This window comes from Tetrapisispora phaffii, chromosome 11, assembly GCF_000236905.1.
Source record: "Tetrapisispora phaffii CBS 4417 chromosome 11, complete genome".
Lineage (NCBI taxonomy): Eukaryota > Fungi > Ascomycota > Saccharomycetes > Saccharomycetales > Saccharomycetaceae > Tetrapisispora > Tetrapisispora phaffii.
The window spans coordinates 24,864-45,040 of NC_016530.1; the positions used below are offsets into that span (position 1 = coordinate 24,864).

Consider the following 20,177-nt stretch of genomic DNA (forward strand, 5'->3'; position numbering starts at 1 on the left):
ATTGAAATTGAACACAGTTGCCACTGTCATATACGGATATGTGTGGTCAAACTATTTGCATAGAGTAAATCAGTAAGGAAGTTGCGTTAGATTGAATAGGAACAAGGAATTTCAGAAGTGTGTTTTCTGAGATGTTAAGATTCGCAATAAAGAGGACACAACGACAATTATGTTCATCCTCGATATTAAGGGAGAATCTGATATTGAGTAGTCCTGTCTATGATGTCAATAAAATCTGTGACAAGATCGAAACCTATAAAAAGTCAATCATTGATAGGCAATTGCACAACGAGAAGGAATTACTGAATTCCATCAGTACTTTAGATAACAATAGAGCCAATATCAGTGAATACAATAAAGAGATTAAAAATATACAGATAAGAAGAAAAGATTTAGAAAAATTGATTAAGGAGGATCTTGACAATAAAATCAAACATGGTGATGAGATACAGCAGTTGAAGGTCAGAGCTAATGAGCTGAAAACCAAAGTGAAGGATCTCATGATTCTGATAAATGATAGCTGTTCAGCTCTACCGAATTTAATCGATCCTAGTTCGCCAATATCTGAACCTGAGATCATTGACTGGATTAATCCAATGAACGAATACGTGGCTGATCCAGAGAGGAATCATGTGGATATTATGACGAAAAAAAATATGCTAAATTTATCCACTGCTTCAAACGTTGTTGGCACATCCTGGTACTACTTAATAAATGGAGGTGCACTTCTAGAGCGTGCTTTAACAAACTATGCTATTGAGAAAGCCATTGGCAGGGGTTTCCAATTTGTGATACCACCAACAATGGCAAAACGAGAAATTATTGATGCTTGTGGTTTCAGACCTCGAGATATGAATAACGAGCAACAGATATATTACCTAAACAATTCAAACCTGGGTTTAATTGCTACAGCCGAAATTACCTTGGCAGCACTTGGTATTAATCAGACTTTTAATGTAGAAAAGGGTGCTAAAAAGGTGGTGGGCATTAGTAGAAGTTATAGAGCAGAAGCTGGGGCAAGAGGACGTGACACTAAAGGGCTGTATCGAGTACACGAGTTCTCCAAGGTTGAATTGTTCTGTTGGAGTAAACCAACTCATAGCAATGAGCTACTTCAAGAGTTAAAGAACTTTCAAGTTGATTTAGTTCAATCGCTTGGCATTCCAGCAAAATTGCTAAATATGCCAGCAAATGATCTAGGGTCTCCAGCTTTCCAAAAATACGATATAGAAGCCTGGATGCCTGGTAGAGGAAACTTTGGAGAGATAACCTCAACATCCAACTGCACTGATTTTCAAAGTAGAAGAATGAACACCAAGTACTCGGATGGGAACAATAAACCAGAATATCTCCACACGTTGAACGGTACAGCTATGGCAGTCCCAAGAGTAATCATCGCAATAGTTGAAAACTTTTATAACAAAAAGACAAACCAGATTTCAATCCCAAAGCCTTTACAAAAGTACATGGGTACAGAATACATATAACTTGTAAATAGAACGTTGTATAATTAACTTAAAAATGCACATATAGAGATATATATTAAACGAACATCTCGATCAAAGTTACTTCAATAGAATTGCAACCTCCTTCTAACATTCAATAGTCCCAAGTATCCCATGAGATCAAACAAAGTAAATATTTCCTTCTTCTATTAATTAAATATCTTCCTTAACATCTTTAAATTGGTGACAAGTTTGATATTAATAGTGGTCGCGCAGTGTAAAACCCTTTTAACATAATCTTAAGCCTCCTCATAAAAGGATTCAATGAACTTATAAATGAGAATCAGAAGGCTTTTAAAGGTTTAAAAGAATATATCTGTTGCTTATATAGTTTCAAGGCTGTATCGAATGTATCTATTTCTGGCAATTTGATTGAAGTTTTTCTCAATTATTGGGCAAACTCTATTAATTATAAGACGAGATATTCAGGATTAAAACCATTTTAAAGCGTTTTAGTGATGTTAGTTCTTGCTTTAGCAGACGCTCATATTCCTGATCGAGCCATTGATATTCCAGATAAATTTAAGAAGTTATTAAACGTTCCAGATAAGATTTCACAAGTGTTACTGTTGGGAAATTGCACGAAGTCACATAGTTTTAATGAATTTATTTCAAACATTTCACCAAATGTAGCTGTTGTTCGTGGCGAATTCGATAATGCAACATACCCTGTAGTACAGAAAAAGAATAATAAAGAACAGGTAGTAAATGTGGATATTCCAATGAGTGCTGTGATAAAAGTAGGAGAGTTTAAAATTGGGTGTTACAGTGGCTATACTATCATTCCAAAAAATGACCCTCTGTCGATGCTTGCTGTTACTAGGCAACTCGATGTGGATATTTTGCTATGGGGTGGCACACACAACGTTGAGGCATACACATTAGAGGATAAGTTTTTTGTCAACCCTGGGAGCTGCACAGGGGCATTTAATACTGATTGGCCAGTCAACTTGAACAACGATGATGAACAAACAGAATTAAATAATGATATTCCCGTATCGACGTTAAATGGTAAAGATGCCTCTGTGGAAAAACCACCTACTGCAACTGAGCCCACTGCTGATGCAAAGGGGAGCGTTACAGATGAAACAACGGAAGATACGTTAGTGAAAGAAGGGAAAGATAAGGATACTAATATAATGACAAACAGCGATGTGAAGGATAGCGAAAATGAAAACGAAAATAGTACAATTAATGGAAATGTTACGTCGGAACTCTCATTAGATCTTGATATATCAGAGTTCGATATAGACGGTTCAAATGTTCCAAGTTTTTGTCTGCTTGACATCCAAGGAGCCACATGTACGTTGTATATATATCTGCATATAGATGGGGAAGTAAAGGTTGATAAAGTTGTATACGAAAAAGTATATAATTAGTAAAAATATTTCAGATATTTAAATAAGCATCAAATATGAACCTATGTGCTGTTATTTACTTCATGCAAAGTTATGATTCTATAATATTTAAAGCCCTAAAAACTATCTAGTCTAACTTAGTGGGTATTAAGCTAATAAATCGGATTCAAAATCATCTTCCAAAATATCTTCTTTTGGTACATCTTTCAAGTGCATGAAGTTACTTGGTTTCAATTCTTCTAAATTCAAGATTTTTTTCATTGCATATGCATCTTCTCCATCCTGGTAATAACTTTTTTCAACACTTAAAACTTCAAATGCTAGTGTATCTCTATATAAATGCAAGGCAGCTTTATTGGATTCTCTAACATGTAACGAAACGTATTCGGCGTTGTAAACTTCTCTTAAAGCAAATAAGGATTGTCTCATCAATTTTTCAGCTAATCCCATTCTTCTATACGTTCTCATAACACTCAAAGACGTTATGTGACCATTTAATGGTTCAGCCTTTTGGTCAGGGTCGTCGTTCATTTTAGCTAAAGCATAACCAACTAATTTTTCACCTGGTCCAACATAAGTTGGATCTAGTTTGATTCTTTTACCCTTTTCTATCTCTATTTCCAAACATTCGTCTTCAAATTCATCCTGTTCCTCTCCTTCTTCTTCTAATGTTGTGTTTATAGCAACAAAAGAGGCTTGAGGCCAGGTTAATAAATGATACATATAATATTTTATCATATAATTTTCTGGTAAATTGTGCAAATTAGTATTTTGCATACATATCATATCATTTATTGTGGCTCTTCTTATAGTGATTGGCATCTTGGTAATTCAATTGACGGTTGGACTTTTACAGATACTTTCAAAATAGCAGGAAATTTTGAAAACCACCAAGAATAACTTTGCTAGCTTATGGTCAAATGGTCACGGTTTAAGTTCTCAAATTAATTCTCTCTATTGGTTAAAAACTTGATACTGAATTAAAGTGAACTCGATGTCAAGTAACTTTTCTTAACAACTTTCATTCAATTACTGTTACCAAGTATTCTGTTTTGTATTATTTTATATTCTTAGGATGTCAATTGGTTTTTCCTTGCTTTCTCAGTTTTTCCACAACCAACTTTCAATCTGGAAACAGCCGACTGAGAAATTGTGATCGCAGTGAAATAGGTTTTAAAAAGGTTAAAGTTTTTAGTCATAAGTTATTGAAATGGTAAACAATGAACATAAAATGAATAGACAACTATAGAATACACAGTATAATCCAATACTGGTAGTCATTAAATGGGTTTTATTTCGGCTCCGTAGACTTCTGGAAAGAAGTTCATAGCGCCATCAAATTAAGCTTTAATGAGATAAACTTATTCATGGGACCAGTGCAGTCAGCCATCTGACCGTGTTTGACACTATGTCATATCATCCGAAGTTTTCACAACTAAATACATTCAAATTCCATCAGTCACGGTTAACTCCAGTAAGATCGTATATGGAGTAATAAACTCTTTATATAACAGACAACATGTATCTTATCTATATAAATTCGGAACGTTGGATTTGAACACAGTAATCAACCTTGCTCAAACATTCTACTGTATTATAACATTCTACTGTATTATAACATTAACTGTTATCGTAAACAGTCTCACAGAAAAATGGTGAAGTCACTATTTGATCTCACAATATCAACATTCAAACTAGCTCTCCTCCATCCCATTATAAGCAAAGAGGTCAGATGTATTATCAAGCAATGATTACAGCTCTGTGATCTTAGTTGAGCTGTTATATACTCTTGAGTGACTTTAAAGTAACGTTTATCATTGGCGTAAATCAATTTATGGTAATCTTGACTTCATATATAAAATGTCGGCAAATATAAAAAAAGGAATAGCCGCCCAAGGCAACTATCCACTATATAATTTACATTCCAAGGGAATAGAAAGGCGTTCATGGAGAATTGGTAGTTACACGACTTAAAGAATTGATAAGTAGTTGGACACAAATGGGTAAAAGAGGTATAGTCAGTCTCCAACAGAATAACAAGGTGAGTGCTTTGCAAAGCAAAGAGACTAATGTCAAGAGACAGAAGCATGATGCTTATGAAAATGCTAAAGTTTTAACTAGATCAATGTATTTAGATCTAGATTTAAGACCTAATTTGGGGTTTTCGGGCCAAGATGATGATAATAACATGGAGCATGCCTGGGGACGTGCAGTGAATTCAAGTAATTTTTTGGTGTTTACAGATGGAGAGTCGAATCAGAAGGGCAACAATAGCATTATGAATCTCGATGAAATTCCAGAAAGGACCTCAACACCAGTCAGTTCCAGAATGAAAGAGAAGATGCACATCGACTCTGGCAATCAGGATAATGAGACGCACATCCAAATTGCGCTAAGAAGAATATCCGATATATTAAATAAAGAATTAGATATTCATCCAGTCGAGACCGAGTTAAACAACAATACAGGAACTCCATTCCGGTACACGAATTATTCTGCTTTTGATTCTAAATCTGATAATGGAGATGATGATTGTGATTTCAAATATTGTCAACATACGTCATTGAATGGTGGTTTAAATAGAAAATGCCATGGTGAAGTAAGATTTATCCCAACATGCCAAGAACTAGACCCAATGGAAGATATTCTGGAAGATGAGGACAATGAATGTACGTATTTTTCAAGTGGCTGCGAGGGTACATATCAAGGAAGCAATTAAGAGGCCATGAGTTCAGGTTTGATAGACTTTTCGATCTGATATTGGAATTTAAAAAGAAAGAAAACTTAATAGCTTCAATTGATGGGAAGTAACTCCGAAACAAGAAATGGTAGACGCAGTACGAGGTTCAATAGTTCTGACGGCCACTGGTTGCAAAGGCAAAAACATAACGACAACTGCAGGATTTGAACCTGCGCGGGCAGAGCCCAAAAGATTTCTAATCTTTCGCCTTAACCACTCGGCCAAGTTGCCAAACTATTACAATACGTATTATGATATAAGATAATAAAATGAGTAGATGACGATATAACATTACCAATTCTTATTCCTGTTTCACATCTGAAACTGTGGAGAAACTGTGGAGAACCAGTAACAGGTTCAATGGTGTTGACGTTGACTGGGTGGTTAAGTTGTTCGTTAACGTTCATAGTTAGTAGGTAAGGATTCTAATGTTTAATTGATTCCTTCTTTTATTAATATATTTAATACAAATCTATGTAGAATGTAGATGTCTTCTTTATATATGAGTTTATCTGACAGTTGAATGAACAAGTTCATATGTTCAGTCATTCTCCTAAGATCGTTACTACTGTTTCGCATCTCTGTGCCTATCACGTAGCCATAAATATTGTAGTGAAAAGTTTTCATCTGTCCTTTGGAAGATTGTTTTAGAACTTCCTATCCAAATAATAAGTGATCAGTAGTTTCCGAACTCAAGGTGTCACAAACATTTGGTTCTGTCACATACACTACAATAATTCTGACAGTAATCTGTTTTTACAACTAATGGATAATAGATACCATAGCATCTATTATAGATCTGGGATTCCCGACAGAAACGACAGACATCTCCTATGCACGAAATCATTATTATTGCAAATCTGCTTATTGTAGTACCCATATTACAATAGATGATAACTTTTAACTGCAATCTAATTGGACGACTCCACGTATGACAGCCATGCCGTAATAGAAAGGTGAAAGTAATTTCTCAGTTTAACTAATGTCAAACGTCAAGTGGCAGAGGTTTAGCATACTTTCACTTCGCAGAGAATCCAACTGTGTCTAAGCCATTCCCGATTGCATGGGTAGTGTCGGATAAAACGGCATTGACTTCATTATTAAATCGCTTATTGATACTTAAAGAACTTAGTTTGGTGCAGACCACGGTGTTGCAAATACTCCACCATTGTGGACCTTATAAGAACAAAACTAGGATAATTTGATCCTGTGCGAAACGTCCATCACATCGTTGTGTGACGGTAAAAATATACAACAAGAGGTTGGCAACCTGCTGGAATATAAAACAGTACGTGTGGAACGAAATAAATGTTAGGTCAACCATATCTTTTAAATTGAACAAATGGTAGTAAAATAAAATGTACATAAACATCTTGGAATAGATATTTGAAAAGATAATATTGCTTAGGCTCTGAGAAGACCACATAAATCAATCAGTTCATATGACTAACTTAGAGGTGCTAATGACCATGGGATTCCCTAGCCATCTATTTCATTAACTAGTAAATTGTATAATGAGAAAGACAATAACTTAACACAGTGCTCCGTTGCCACAGCAAACGATAAAAGAAGGTGCCACTGTTGATGTTCATTGAGTGTCTTTTCGAATGAGAGTATCGACAAGACTCAGAGAAAAAGAATCGTGTTAATTTGGGTCCTCGTTATAATCGATTTGATTACTTTAGCTCCAGTAGTAAAGGATTAAGGGTCTTTACATTCACAAAACAAGTTGGTATAAGTTAAGGGTACCAAATAACTATTTAAAATTTCACCCAAGAGCAGAATATCAAAATTATAAAAGAAGGATGATCATTCAACAAGTTTTAAAACTGATTAAATGATTCCCAATCCTATTAATTAAAGCTCTATTTTATAGAACTCTATAAAATAACAACAATCAACATCAAACGATTTACTAATATTAAAAAAAAATGAATTTTGAGAGAGAAGGTTTCCCTTTCTATGATTTCTTTAACTCCAGAGATGAAAGACCTGGGATGAACTATATGCAACAGAACAGGTACCCTAACTACCTATTTAACCCTTACAGTGGTAGCTTCCCTTTCCCTTTCGCAGACAGTTCTTTTGGGCATCCTTATTACTACAGACCTATTTATGATTATTTAGATGAATCAGATGAAGATCTTGAAGATGACAATATCAGTGATGCCAATAAGGAAGGTGCTAATACACCAGCTTATTATCATAGTAAAAAAAGTAAAGCTAGACATCCATTTTATGAACCTCCTAGCAACAGACCCGGTAATGATAATGCTGATTTAGAGAAGACTCCTGGTACTGTTAAAAATAACAATAAACTGAAGACAAATGAAGAAGATCTTGGAACTGCAAATGATGACTCGTCACTTCCAAAAGATGTTGTACAAGTCTCTAAACCTCTTTCCATTTTAAACAAACCGTTTTCTCCTGCCGTTAACGTGTACAACAACGAGAATGCTTATGACGTTGTTGTGTCTTTGCCAGGCTCTGATTCAAAATCTTTTAATTTAGATTACCATCCCTCTTCTCATGAGTTGATCATAAAGGGTTCTATTGATGATAGGTTTGTCTCTGACGCCAAATATTTAAAGGTGACAGAAATCAAATATGGTTCATTTAAGAGAAACATAAAGTTTCCTGTCTATCCCGGCATTAAAGACGACAGCATCAAAGCCACATATTCTAATGGATTACTGCATATAAACATCCCAAAATTGTCTAATGAGGTACCAAAGAAGAGAGCTAAGAAGTCTATAGCAATTCAAGAGGTCCCGGATGAAGAATTGCAGTTCGAAAAAAACCCCAATCCTATTAAGGGATAGAGTGTTAACTATTTAGAATAACTATTATCCTAATTCCAATTATGAGTTCACCAAATATCACTGCTATATATACGTTTTTATTTTATCTGTAATTGATAAGACAGTTATGTTCATATAAGTTGTTAATAGAAAGATGAAGTTACTTCTCAAACTTTAAATAAGTTGTAATAAAAATATGCTATTGTTAATGAAACAACGGTTTCATGTACCGACCCAGTTGTTTAAGTGACCGATACAACACGTAAAGGTATTGTTATATACATCAGGACTATATAAATTTAAAAAAAGTACTTTCAATGGATAAATGATTATCTATAAACTGTTTAATTTACCACGAAATTCGTCAATAGTTTTATAACCTTTGTTATTCATCACTTGTTTTAATTCTGATTCTAATCTTTCAAAAATTGAAACACCTTCTTTTTGTAATTCAGTACCAATTTGTACCATAGTAGCACCACATAATAGATGTTCGAAAACATCTTTACCATTTTTGATACCGCCTGTTCCAATAACTTTGATAGATGGATTCAAACGTGTGTAAAAAGCACGAACATTTGCCAAAGCTGTTGGCTTAACGTACTCGCCACCAATACCACCAAAACCATTTTTAGGTTTGACAACAACAGATTCGTTATCGATATCAATGAATAAACCGTTGCCAATACTATTGATGCAGTTAACATAGGCTAGTGGGAATCCATTTAAAATTTCTGCCATGATATCGAAATGTGCAAAATCAAAGTATGGTGGCAACTTTACACCTAATGGTTTCTTGAAAAATGTAAACACTCTGGTTAAGATTTCTTTGGTTAGCTCAAAATCATATGCAAGTTGTGGTTTGCCTGGGACATTTGGACAGGATAAATTTAATTCAGTGATTCCATTAAACTCACTATTCTGTAACTTTTCCAACATAGACAAATTCTCATCGATACTCATACCGGCTATAGAAAAGAACAATGGTTCACTGTCTGGATGTTTCTTTTGACGTTGGAGAGCATAATCTAGATAGTATTCAAATCCTTGGTTAGGTAAACCCATGGAGTTAATACTACCCAAAGGAACCGAGATGTAACGTGGTTCCGGATTACCAGCTCTCTCAGAAGGAGTGCTACTCTTTGTAATAAAAGCACCAGCTTTCGATTCAGAAAGCTCATCAAGTTCATTCACATACATACAATGGACACCAGAGGCATTCATAAAAGGGTTTTCGAAAACAGAACCCAGTAATTCAGTAGACAAAGAGGCAGGCATGTTTGGCAATATGATTTTTGTTTCTAAAAGTTCGCTCCACTTGGATATTTGAGACACTTATCCACCTCAACAGATATATAAAAGCAACACATGTGCCACTGCCTCTGTTAATCCAGTTAATGTTAAACAACTTAAATATAAAAGCAGCCATCGTTAGTCATATTTTCAATTTCGACTAAAATTTTTCGGATTCGTTTGACCATACTTACCAAACTTAACGACGCAACTGTCAAAAACTAGTCAACCAACCAGTCAGGTAATAAAATACTAACAGCTGGTCTTGGATGGCAATTTTCATTCAAAAAACTCATTACTATTACTATTCAAATACATATATCTATGTATATATATCTATGTGTGTGTGTGTGTGTGTGTATTTTTAGTTAAATACTGGTGCAAAGCTGTGTGCTTCTCGTTACAGTTCTGAACCAAACATGTAATTATAGAAATTCAGATATTTTTCGTTCTCTTTCAATTGCTTCTCTGCCACTGAGTTCGACTCCAAGGAACCCACGAAGAAATAGTCAAGATCTGGTTCAATTGTTTGTTTGTCGGTGGAACGGTCTAGCTGTCCAGGTTCTTTGTTGTCCGGGAGTTTGTTGAATATTGGGCATTGTTCTAAATCTAGTGGGACGTTGCTGAAATTCTTTATGTCGTATAGAGCAGCAATTTCCTTATTGATGATTGCGGTTGTTGAAGATTGCAATGGGTTCAGATTTTCATAGTAACTGAATCTCAAGAAATCCAGCTCTTGAGCTGCCTCTTGGGCAGTTTGTTTCATATGGGGATCGTTAGATTTTGTGTTATCAACGGTTGCCCTCACTGATTGCAAATTGTTTTTGAAACTTGATTTCTCGTTCGACTCATTCAAAGAATAAGCAGCGGTGTGTTCTGAGATTGGTTCTAATGACGATATGAAATCGGTGTAATCTTCACCAACTTTCTTTTCCTTGTCCTCTGAATGCCATCTTTCATCTAGGCTCTGTTTCTTTACGCAGTTAATCTTTGACGAGCCAATTGACAACGGACTTTTTACATACTTTGTTGACATAGCATGCTTTTTCTCTGAGTTATTTGCAACGATTGCCATTGCTTCCAATGCATCTTTGTTTAGTAGAATTTTCGGATCGACCATACTCTGTGCAGTGGAAATAAATCTTGAATGGCCTGTGGAAGTTTTGATCATTCGTATTCCTCCGGATTTCTTCTCGCATTCGAAGGTCTTCAGATACCCTTCCGGCAGACCTTTACAATTTCCAGATTCGATATGAGTTTCGACCCACCTTTCTGTAGTCTTGAAAAATTCACCACATTGGGAGCAGTATCCTGAAGATTTATGACGATCCCTTGGTTTTACACCAGTGGGATACATGAAGTGTCTGATTTTCAAATGTGCCTTATAAGTATCTCTTCTGGAGAATCCACCTGTAGTATGACATTTTAGTTTTGAAGAGGCGGAGTCGTTGTAAAATGGACAGTGAAAAGCCTTTTGGATAGCATGTTTCTTAATGTGCCTTGTCAAATAACCTCTTATGCGGAACACAGCATCACAATAATGGCAAACAAACTCACCCATAGTCTTCTGATTTGAATAAAGGCTCAAGCTTGAGCCGACACTCCTATTAGACGGAGATTTCATGTCTGATGAAGGTGTCCCAGAGATAGCACTTGCTGGTGTCTCTGGAATGTACACAAACTTTTTCGCATCTATCGTCATCATCTCCTGGTTTCCATTGTATAGTGTCTTTTCGTCCACAGAATCACAAACCTCCTTTTCATTAGCCCCGGGAGTAGGAATAACGGTTCCCATGGGCATTGCATCCTCCATAAACTCTTCCTCCATTGCAGATTCACTCGTCATTATCAAGCTGCCAATTTTATCCACAACGTATATTGTATAGGTTTTTATACTTTTCTCCAGTTAATAAAAGTAAACAAATGAGTCAATCAGTTAATTGCTCTTTTCAGTTCTCAAATCACTACACCCAAAAAAGCTTCGTCGTCAAATAAAAACAGTATACAACGTAATCATCAAACGTACACCCCACCTCTTATAATCCATAGTTTAGCACAACTGCTTAACCACATAAACCATCTTATAAACTCTTTAGTTCACTCTTTGATTGATATTGTTTGTTGGAATTTGAACGTTCTTCAAAATTTTTCAGTCCATTCTCCGACTGCCATAGTGAGATGAGACTGGAAGTTGAGATGAGAAGAACGTATTTAAGCTTTAGTGTCAAATGTTCAAGAGATGATTGTTGGTTGGTATTGCTGTCTATAGAACATGCATAAATCTATTATATATTGTTTCTATATCTAGTTTTATATCTTTGGTGGCTGGTGGCGGTCTCTCAAAAGGACATTTGAATGTCGACATTTCTTGAAGACAACCCTTCGTCATTCTCTTGTGAGCTTACCATTTTTGTTTGTGATTCGTTGGTCTTTAAGAGGTACAAGGAGCTCTTCTTCTGTGGCGATTTCCATGAGCTCTTCGACTGGTGTTTCCGTGAATGTTTTTGGAAATTGTAATACACCACTATCATGAGGATGATGGACATTCCCAGTAAACTTCTTAAACTGTTGAATTTCTCTTTGAAGATCATGATTCCCAGGGCAATTGTAATGATCTCTTTTGCGATGGCTGCGATCGATAAAGTCAACAGTTTGGAGATCTGCAATATTCCAAATTCGCAATATGTAATCACAAAGATTTCGACTCCGGGAAACATCAGGAACAGTAATCCTTTAGCAATGGATAATGGCGTAACATTCCCTGTCAATGGTTCACTTTTGAATAGAACGGAATTGAAGAAGTTTGGAAATGGTTTTTCAACGATTAATGAGGTGGCAAGCAGTATTATGAATGCTACAGATGATATTTTATTAATCTGTACCATCGGGTCGTGAACTTTCTTGTGGTGACTGCTCTTCTTACCAATAAATGACTTCTTCGTGTACACTATCTTGAACCCTGACAGACAACTACTGACCAATCCCAGAATTGAACCAAAGGCTAAATCACTCGATGTGATCTGCGAAGAAGTTGTGTTCACATCAGACATCATGATTACAATGCCAACAAATATGCCAGCTATTATTGATACCAGACGTTTGTGGAACTGTTCCAGGTTGAACAGTACGCTGAAGAGTAAGATAAACACAACATTTGCTGATCTTATTATTGTGAATATCGACAAGGGAATGTATTTCAATGATGTATTAGAGAACCCAGCGTCCCCAGCAGTCGCGATTGCAATTGGAACGATATGCAGTATGAATTTTCTTGTCTTACTATTCAATTGAATAGAACTATTTTGTTTCTCTTTTTTATTACAGTCATGATCCCCTTGTGAGGTATTCTTTTTGTTAGCATGATGATCTTGAAACGTATATGACAGTACAAATAGCATTAGTTGAGGAAACGAAGAGATTAGAATTGGATAAGGAACACTTATACCATTCACAGGATCGAACATCCACTTGTTGTACACGGAAAGAACAATAGAATTCAAATATCGACCTACTAGAAACACAGCCAACAATTTATTGCTCATCTTTTGGTATCTATAATTATGAATCTCTTCGAAAAAAATGAGCTCTCACCAAAACTGTCTTTCTCACACACTCAATTGCACGCTAAACACTTTAGAAACGAGAATTAATCTCTTTATATCTTCTTATACCACTCTTCACACCGATTGGAGAGTATTGGTTACTTCTCATGTTCCAAATCATCGTTCTCCTTCTAGTTTGTCTTGCTCTTAAAGATGTAATTGACCTGTGAATTCGATGTTACTTAGCACGCGTACGTGGTTGAATAAGTACGATGTGATGAGCATCTACGACCAATGGTTTAAAAGGTTTATACTATTACTTGAGGATTATCGATTGGTATTGTATGTGTGTTACTGATCAGAGATTGAATTCATTTATTTACAGGTGTTAATTATGTATCTGTCCCTGGCGAGGCCTGGCACGTTTTTAAGTACTTTATTAGTTATATAGATATCTATTAGACAGGTTGATCTCAGTTCTTGCCGGACCTAAACTCGTATTGCCACACCTTGTTTGGAGGGTAGTCGGTAGGGACCTTCATTTCCAATGGGAACTTCCTGTCGGATTCATCTGCATTTGCGATCTTGTACAGCTCTGGGCTGATCTCTTGCAGAGTGGCCATTGCATCGCGCAACGAGCAGTACTGTTTCTCCAAGTCAGCGTCTCTCTTCGCACGCAAATCGGCGTTGTAGATAGCCCAACTTTTCTGGATCAACTGGTGTTTCACTAGATCTTCCTTCGATAGTTTCAGCATTTTTGGTTGTTTTCGCCCAGCCGACATCACACTCAACTGTGTGACAACCCTCTGTGTCATTGGAGACAAACTGCCCTTGGTTTTCGTCTTCTTGCCCCTAACAAACATCCCCCCAGCATACAACCCTTTGGGGGAGGTCTGCATGATCATTTTTCTTGTGACTTGAATACTAACTGTCATCCTATCTGTGTCTACGTATCGACTGTGTCCCGTTTTTTCCACGAAATAACTTTGAACAGTTCTCGGTGCTGTCGCTCACCAGAACCCCCACATCCCAACAACTCACAACTGTTTATATACCAACTCATAACCTTGATATCTCTTCAACAACCATCCTCTTCGCACATGTAGCTCTCCATTTGAGCTTGGTTCCTTAACCATCCGTTCAGAACTCGCTGCAGATTAGGCCGGGTGACTAGGCATCTAAGAGCGTAAGTGAAAAGTTTCAGTGACGAGATGACCTTAGGATAGGCTTGCATTGGGAGGTATAAGTTGCGAGGGTTGTTGGCAGATCTGCTGGACGTGCAATTGTTAGGCATAGCATTGTGTCAGTGCCAATAGCGACCCCCCTCCTACTTCTTTAACTCTCCCACGATTATGGTTTCAACAATATTACCTCAGTTCCCAAAGTTTCAAGTGAACGTTTCCCTTTTCCATGACGTGCAAAACAGTGAAGATATACGGTTGCAGGTTGCTGAGTTACCCTTTGCATTTGTAGATGCCTCGGTTATTGTATCCCAAGAACAACTGTTTGCGGCTGTCTACAGAGTGCTCACCGATCTCACCTACAATAAATTAAGGACAAAGACTATTCATTCAGAATGTCTTCTTGCCTTGTCGCCAACGTCAAATATCGGCGAGGCCTTCAATAGGTTTGGCATTCAGCAAGGCTCGACGGATCTGGTCGTGCTGCAGATCGTGGAAGTTGGACAGGAATCTACCGAGTCTGCCAATGATATTGTCAAGGGTACCGAAGTGGAATTTAACAACGACAACTTATTACACACATACAACGAACAAACACTAAGAAAGGTATGCTAACCAATATTTTTTTCTTCTCATTTCTTATTTTCATTTTACTAACTACTGATTATGTTCACTATAAAATTTTATTCCAGATATATAAATTGGACAATAGTTTCCAGCCAAAGACCACTGAGGGATTCTCCCAGGCTTTGGTAAATGCAATTCAATTAAGAGGTTTGTAACTCTTCCGAAAGAACACAACCTAGCCCCATAAATGCCTCTGTTAATAGTCTATCATACACAAAGTCAGTTCTGAAACCAGATGCTATATATTCATTCTTTTTAGTTAAATCTTTAATAAATGGATCCTCATATACAATTTCGTTCATTATATAACGTTTAAATGGATCACGGTCACCATTGAAAGGTGTGAATGGCACGGATTTTTTTATTCTTGAAGCATTCAAACCAACTGTAGATGCCAGATATGAGTTGCTCTTCAATACTCTGTTGATTTCTTCCAGTTTTCTACGTGCAGATGATTTTTTCAATTTAACAGTATTTTTAACACCTTCAATAACATCTTCTGTGCTTGCAGTGGTCGTTAGTCTATTCACGATCTCTCTTCTAGCCCATTCTTTATTCATTTTGTCTTCTTCATCGATTTGTTTCTCCAGCATACGTTTCTTCATTTTCATTTCTTTCTCAAAATGTTGTCTTTGTTCAAAATTTTGTAATTCTTGTCTGTTTCTCTCGATATTGTTCAAAATCAACTGTCTGTTCAACTCTTCGTATGAGTGCAATTTCTCTTCCGTATCCTCTACATCTATGCCATGATCCAGATTATAGATAATGTCTTCCATTTCTTCCAAATATTTGTTGAATTCATCCAAATTCCCATCGAAATCCTCTAGAGTCTTATTGAACACGTTGAACACACGTTTTCTTATATCCACCTCCTTCTCCACCCCTACGTCGTCGAACACTTGAGTCTTGAACTTATTCTTTCTCAAAATCTTATCACATCTGGTGTAAGGACACTGTGCTGGACCCAAACTAAAAATACGATCCACACATGATTCGCAGATCTTATGGTAACATTCAGGGTTCACCAGAAACTTAACATCCGGCGACAAATACCTATCTGTCTTACAGATAGGACACATGTCCTTATTCTCATCAAAATCATCCACTAAATAACCAATCAAAAATAATGTTAGTAAAATAACTTAAAAGAAAAAAAACAAACTTTAGGTTGGTCGACATACTATTTGGTGCCTTGTACGTTTATAAATCGTTCACCGGCAATCACACTCTTAAATTGTACTATCAAATATAAAAGAATACGCCACTAAACTAGTCGTCTATCCTTTCACTTATTAAATAATTATATCAAACAATAGATTATACATTTGAATATTGATTATTAAACAGCTTTTTTATATATAAGATGTTGATTTTTCGAATTTGTCAAATTTCAATTAAGGCAATAAATGATGACAAGACAAATGGAAAGATCGAAAGAGGACGGTTTGCTGGAATAAAAGGCATGTTTTTGTATTATAAAAGAGATAACTAGAGTTATACATACATATATGTATATATCTTACTGGAGAGTGACGGTAGTGAGTCGGAGGAGGTTAGATTTATTGGCGAGAGTTGATTTTTGAGAAATGGTCAACTAATTCTAATTCAGTTGATAAGGTGTCGTATCTATAGCTCACTCTTATATCTGGTACATTGGTCTTCACAACACTGTTACCTTGAACACCAGGCAGTTTGTAGTTGTCACCAATCCAGTGTCTTTTGATTTGGGATTCCCAACCACTTTGTAACACGGAATTTCTTGCTAGTTCACACATATCAACGTTTGATAACTTGTAAATTTGTGCAGCAACGGAGTATTCTTCGATTAAAGGTTCTCTGGTGTACGAGAATTGCAATGGATCATCTGTGGATAGGGAAACGTTCAGACCTCTCTTGAAGTAGTGTGGGAACGGATTTTTATCGTACGTTAAGAATAATGCGTTATTGGATAATGGAGACATTGCAATACCGACTTGGTCGATGTAATATAAGTATTGGACAAAAGGTACCTTTCTTAATAGAATACCATGAGATATACCTTGAGCTAACATGTATGCAGAGACTAAATGTTCTGGATCACCAGCCTCACCACAATGTGGTCTTAATACAAACGTATTGAATCCCCTTTTAGCTCTCCATTGGTTTAATGAGGCCATGCTAGAATAGAGATAGTACAAATAATAAGAATATGGAGGATTTTGGGCTACTTCCCATAATGATGGAATAGGATATTTTCTGTGGAAACGACGATCAACTTTTGATTCATCATCGACAGAATCGAAACCTATGACTCTTTGTAAGAAAACATGTAATTTTGGATGTGACATTGGATTTTTGGTCACTTCGAATAGAGGTTGGAACAAGTTCTTACAGACATCTTGGAAATTTTTGACGATTTCACTTTTCTTATATATGTCATATAAACGTGGAACTTGCACTAGCCAACGGACATTATGTGAAATAACTTTATTGTCAACAATCCAGGTAGCTAGTTTATCCCACTCATCAAGTGACCTACCATAAATTGAAATTCTATATTCACAGTTCTGATACTTCGAGTTTTCTAAATCTGATAAAACTTGCTTAGTAATTTCAGCAAGGTAAGAACCTTTAATATAGTTATCAGTTTTCATGAATATTTCTCTTAGACGAGATTCTCCAATTGGGTTATACTTTAAATTGAATTTATCAAATCTATGGAAAGTATCTTTATGAGCATGCATATCTAATGTATCAATAGATAAATCGTATCCGGTTAAATTTAAGGATTTGAACACTTCATCTAATGATAAGATTTTACCATCTCTAAAAATCACTTTTTCATCCTTAGAATGTCTTAATTTATGTTTAATAAAACGTAATAAATGTTTTTGATTCATACATGCAGAATGGTGAACGTGAGTATCAACTTTTCTAACATTATAGAAATCTCTATGAGGATTTCTTTTTGACACACTTGTTTCTTGATATTCGTTTAGTAAATAGTATAGGTTCCAACGAGCTTCCAAATATTGTAATCTTCTGAATGCAAATGATTTAGAAGGCCCATCTGATGAAATTGAAATCATTTTATCCAAATCGGAGTAGTAATCACGCAAACTTGGAACATTGGCGATCAACTTCCCATTATCCTCAGCAGCATGGACAATAAAGGTATCATCATCATTTGTAGTGAAATTCCAATCTAGATCTTCTCCTGGAATATCACATTTCGAAAAATCAAAAACTTCTGTGTCCGCATGGTTAATTACAGTAGTCACAGTTTTCGTTTCCGGATTATAAGAAGGTTTTGGTGGTTGAGGATAAATTTTCCAGTCATCTTTATCCTTTGGATTCTGTCCATCCAATTGACAAGAGATAGACTGATATTTATGTCTAATCTCTCTACATTCCGCGACCTTTGTGTACAATTCCGTTAATTCTGGAGATGGCTCATCTAGGAAATGCTTGGCAGCTTCATCAGCCAAATGGCCCATTTTGTATGCCTGCGATGGCAGTTGGTTATCCTTAGAATTGCCCGATTTGGCAGTATCTGAAGCGTCTTCCCGTTTGCTCCAAATTTTCTTTGGAACATCAGGTATGCTTTCCATAGCGTTTGAACTCAAACTTCTATTGATTTTTTTTATATTTGGATCTGTGCTCATCTCTTGATTAGGCTGGATAAAATTTTCATCATTCAAAGCAATTTGTTTTGAGGAATTCTCTAATATTTTTGCATTTTCAAAGAAAGAAAAATGAGTACTACTTGGTCTTCTTGGCAGTCTCTGAGGAACTTTCCAACCTTCCGAATTCTCGTCCTCATCCTCACTTGCAATACTGACTTCACTCAAAGTCTTAGCAATATCATTCTTTGAAGCATCACTACCATCACCACTTCCATTGCTGCCACTTTTAGCCTCTCTCATGACTCTTGAAGCACCTGCGTTCAATGCAGAATTCGCTTCATCAATAAACAATCCGGAGGAGCCACTGCCCATCTCTTCACGGGAGGGAGTCTCCTCTAATGCCAGTAACGAACTATCTTGGAAACCTTTCCCAACACTCATTATATATATTAGCCTTGGAAGAGTCCTTTAATTGCTCAATAGTTTTTTTTCGGTTTCTCGTCCTTATGAAACTTCCCCAAAGCAATTGACAGTCAAAGATCAATCTAATTACAATTCTTGGTCCATTTCTCTAAGCACCAACAACAACTATCAACACTTATATGTACCTGTGAGACTGTTAACCATTCTCTTTTATACCACTTAGTCTATTCATCCTTGCAATTTTGCAGTGTGGACCTGGCCAGTCACATGCTACGAGCTGGGCGCGCCACCGCCCCCGGCGAGTAAGTAGGGGATCCACGGCAAAAGGGGCCACTGCAAATGCTTGGCGGCTAAAAGTATAAGAAGTATAATACACTTCCGAGAAGGGATTTGAGAGTAGGCACACGATAGCAGAGAAACGATGCAATATTTAAGAAGCTAGGTGCTATGTTCAAGGTGTTAGGTGCAAGGTATCAAGGTGTCAAGGTTATGGAGATGTTGTGGCAAGAGATGGAGAATCGCAGGATGGCCAAGAGTACAAATACATTGGGCAGGTAGCACATAATATGTACTTGAGAATGTAATAATATGTATGAATGAAGTATACTAGTGATTGCAGTTTTTGAAATGCGGATTAACCTAGAGTCCGTCTATATGAGTGCAGTTTATAAACAAAGTGACAGTGCCCCCAACATCGCAAGAAAAGACCAACCATGCACCCTGTCCCACATGTATAAACTTAGGGACGGTACATTCGGAACGTCTGATCCTAGCCGACTCCCGGACCATTACATTCCCTTCACCAATGATGGCCTCCAAGCACGCCCACCACACGAACATCAGGCTGAGTTCACAAATGTTTTAAAATACACGCCCTCTGGTAAACTACTTCTCTGAAACCCTGAAGATGTCTCAATGGCCACCTCACCATGCTTCTATACAACTTTTACTTATTAACAGTTCATTAACGTTAAAATATTGAAAGTTTCAAATTGTTGTTTTTGTTTTTCCGCATTAGGTAACGCAGGAACACAAAATGAATATGAAAACAAAAACAAAAACAAATACTGCATGCGACAGCCAAGTAACTGTTGAATAGACA

The 20,177-nt window shown here is 36.5% G+C and overlaps 12 protein-coding genes and 1 non-coding gene across 13 annotated transcripts; 5 read left to right on the forward strand and 8 right to left on the reverse strand.

Annotated features, from left to right (window-relative positions):
- Window positions 1-131: 131 nt before the first annotated feature.
- Window positions 132-1,487, forward strand: DIA4 (putative serine--tRNA ligase DIA4; the record flags this gene model as incomplete). The annotated part of the gene is made up of 1 exon (XM_003687535.1): window positions 132-1,487. One exon carries the CDS (start codon window positions 132-134, stop codon window positions 1,485-1,487), a length of 1,356 nt encoding a protein of 451 aa, XP_003687583.1.
- Window positions 1,488-1,963: 476 nt separating this feature from the next.
- Window positions 1,964-2,884, forward strand: VPS29 (retromer subunit VPS29; the record flags this gene model as incomplete). Its single annotated transcript, XM_003687536.1, has 1 exon — window positions 1,964-2,884. One exon carries the CDS (start codon window positions 1,964-1,966, stop codon window positions 2,882-2,884), a length of 921 nt encoding a protein of 306 aa, XP_003687584.1.
- Window positions 2,885-3,010: 126 nt separating this feature from the next.
- ARD1 (peptide alpha-N-acetyltransferase complex A subunit ARD1) lies at window positions 3,011-3,685 on the reverse strand (the record flags this gene model as incomplete). Its single annotated transcript, XM_003687537.1, has 1 exon — window positions 3,011-3,685. One exon carries the CDS (start codon window positions 3,683-3,685, stop codon window positions 3,011-3,013), a length of 675 nt encoding a protein of 224 aa, XP_003687585.1.
- Window positions 3,686-4,862: 1,177 nt separating this feature from the next.
- Window positions 4,863-5,582, forward strand: TPHA0K00180 (uncharacterized protein; the record flags this gene model as incomplete). The annotated part of the gene is made up of 1 exon (XM_003687538.1): window positions 4,863-5,582. The coding sequence occupies one exon, from the start codon at window positions 4,863-4,865 to the stop codon at window positions 5,580-5,582; it is 720 nt and encodes a 239-aa protein (XP_003687586.1).
- Window positions 5,583-5,752: 170 nt separating this feature from the next.
- Window positions 5,753-5,834, reverse strand: TPHA0Ktrna2S. Its single transcript has one exon. It is a non-coding gene; the product is annotated as a tRNA-Ser (tRNA).
- Window positions 5,835-7,534: 1,700 nt separating this feature from the next.
- Window positions 7,535-8,425, forward strand: HSP42 (heat shock protein HSP42; the record flags this gene model as incomplete). Its single annotated transcript, XM_003687539.1, has 1 exon — window positions 7,535-8,425. One exon carries the CDS (start codon window positions 7,535-7,537, stop codon window positions 8,423-8,425), a length of 891 nt encoding a protein of 296 aa, XP_003687587.1.
- A 312-nt stretch (window positions 8,426-8,737) lies between these two features.
- On the reverse strand, window positions 8,738-9,682 carry URA1 (dihydroorotate dehydrogenase; the record flags this gene model as incomplete). Its single annotated transcript, XM_003687540.1, has 1 exon — window positions 8,738-9,682. One exon carries the CDS (start codon window positions 9,680-9,682, stop codon window positions 8,738-8,740), a length of 945 nt encoding a protein of 314 aa, XP_003687588.1.
- A 415-nt stretch (window positions 9,683-10,097) lies between these two features.
- Window positions 10,098-11,543, reverse strand: STP1 (Stp1p; the record flags this gene model as incomplete). The annotated part of the gene is made up of 1 exon (XM_003687541.1): window positions 10,098-11,543. The coding sequence occupies one exon, from the start codon at window positions 11,541-11,543 to the stop codon at window positions 10,098-10,100; it is 1,446 nt and encodes a 481-aa protein (XP_003687589.1).
- A 493-nt stretch (window positions 11,544-12,036) lies between these two features.
- Window positions 12,037-13,239, reverse strand: TPHA0K00220 (uncharacterized protein; the record flags this gene model as incomplete). The annotated part of the gene is made up of 1 exon (XM_003687542.1): window positions 12,037-13,239. The coding sequence occupies one exon, from the start codon at window positions 13,237-13,239 to the stop codon at window positions 12,037-12,039; it is 1,203 nt and encodes a 400-aa protein (XP_003687590.1).
- Window positions 13,240-13,712: 473 nt separating this feature from the next.
- MRPL28 (mitochondrial 54S ribosomal protein mL40) lies at window positions 13,713-14,174 on the reverse strand (the record flags this gene model as incomplete). Its single annotated transcript, XM_003687543.1, has 1 exon — window positions 13,713-14,174. One exon carries the CDS (start codon window positions 14,172-14,174, stop codon window positions 13,713-13,715), a length of 462 nt encoding a protein of 153 aa, XP_003687591.1.
- Window positions 14,175-14,591: 417 nt separating this feature from the next.
- Window positions 14,592-15,202, forward strand: CGI121 (Cgi121p; the record flags this gene model as incomplete). Its single annotated transcript, XM_003687544.1, has 2 exons — window positions 14,592-15,026; window positions 15,113-15,202. The coding sequence occupies 2 exons, from the start codon at window positions 14,592-14,594 to the stop codon at window positions 15,200-15,202; spliced, it is 525 nt and encodes a 174-aa protein (XP_003687592.1).
- Window positions 15,188-16,229, reverse strand: TFB3 (TFIIH/NER complex subunit TFB3; the record flags this gene model as incomplete). The annotated part of the gene is made up of 2 exons (XM_003687545.1): window positions 15,188-16,152; window position 16,229. Coding segments are annotated over 2 exons (966 nt in total).
- Window positions 16,230-16,606: 377 nt separating this feature from the next.
- On the reverse strand, window positions 16,607-19,093 carry AMD1 (AMP deaminase; the record flags this gene model as incomplete). Its single annotated transcript, XM_003687546.1, has 1 exon — window positions 16,607-19,093. The coding sequence occupies one exon, from the start codon at window positions 19,091-19,093 to the stop codon at window positions 16,607-16,609; it is 2,487 nt and encodes an 828-aa protein (XP_003687594.1).
- Between the last annotated feature and the right edge of the window lie 1,084 nt (window positions 19,094-20,177).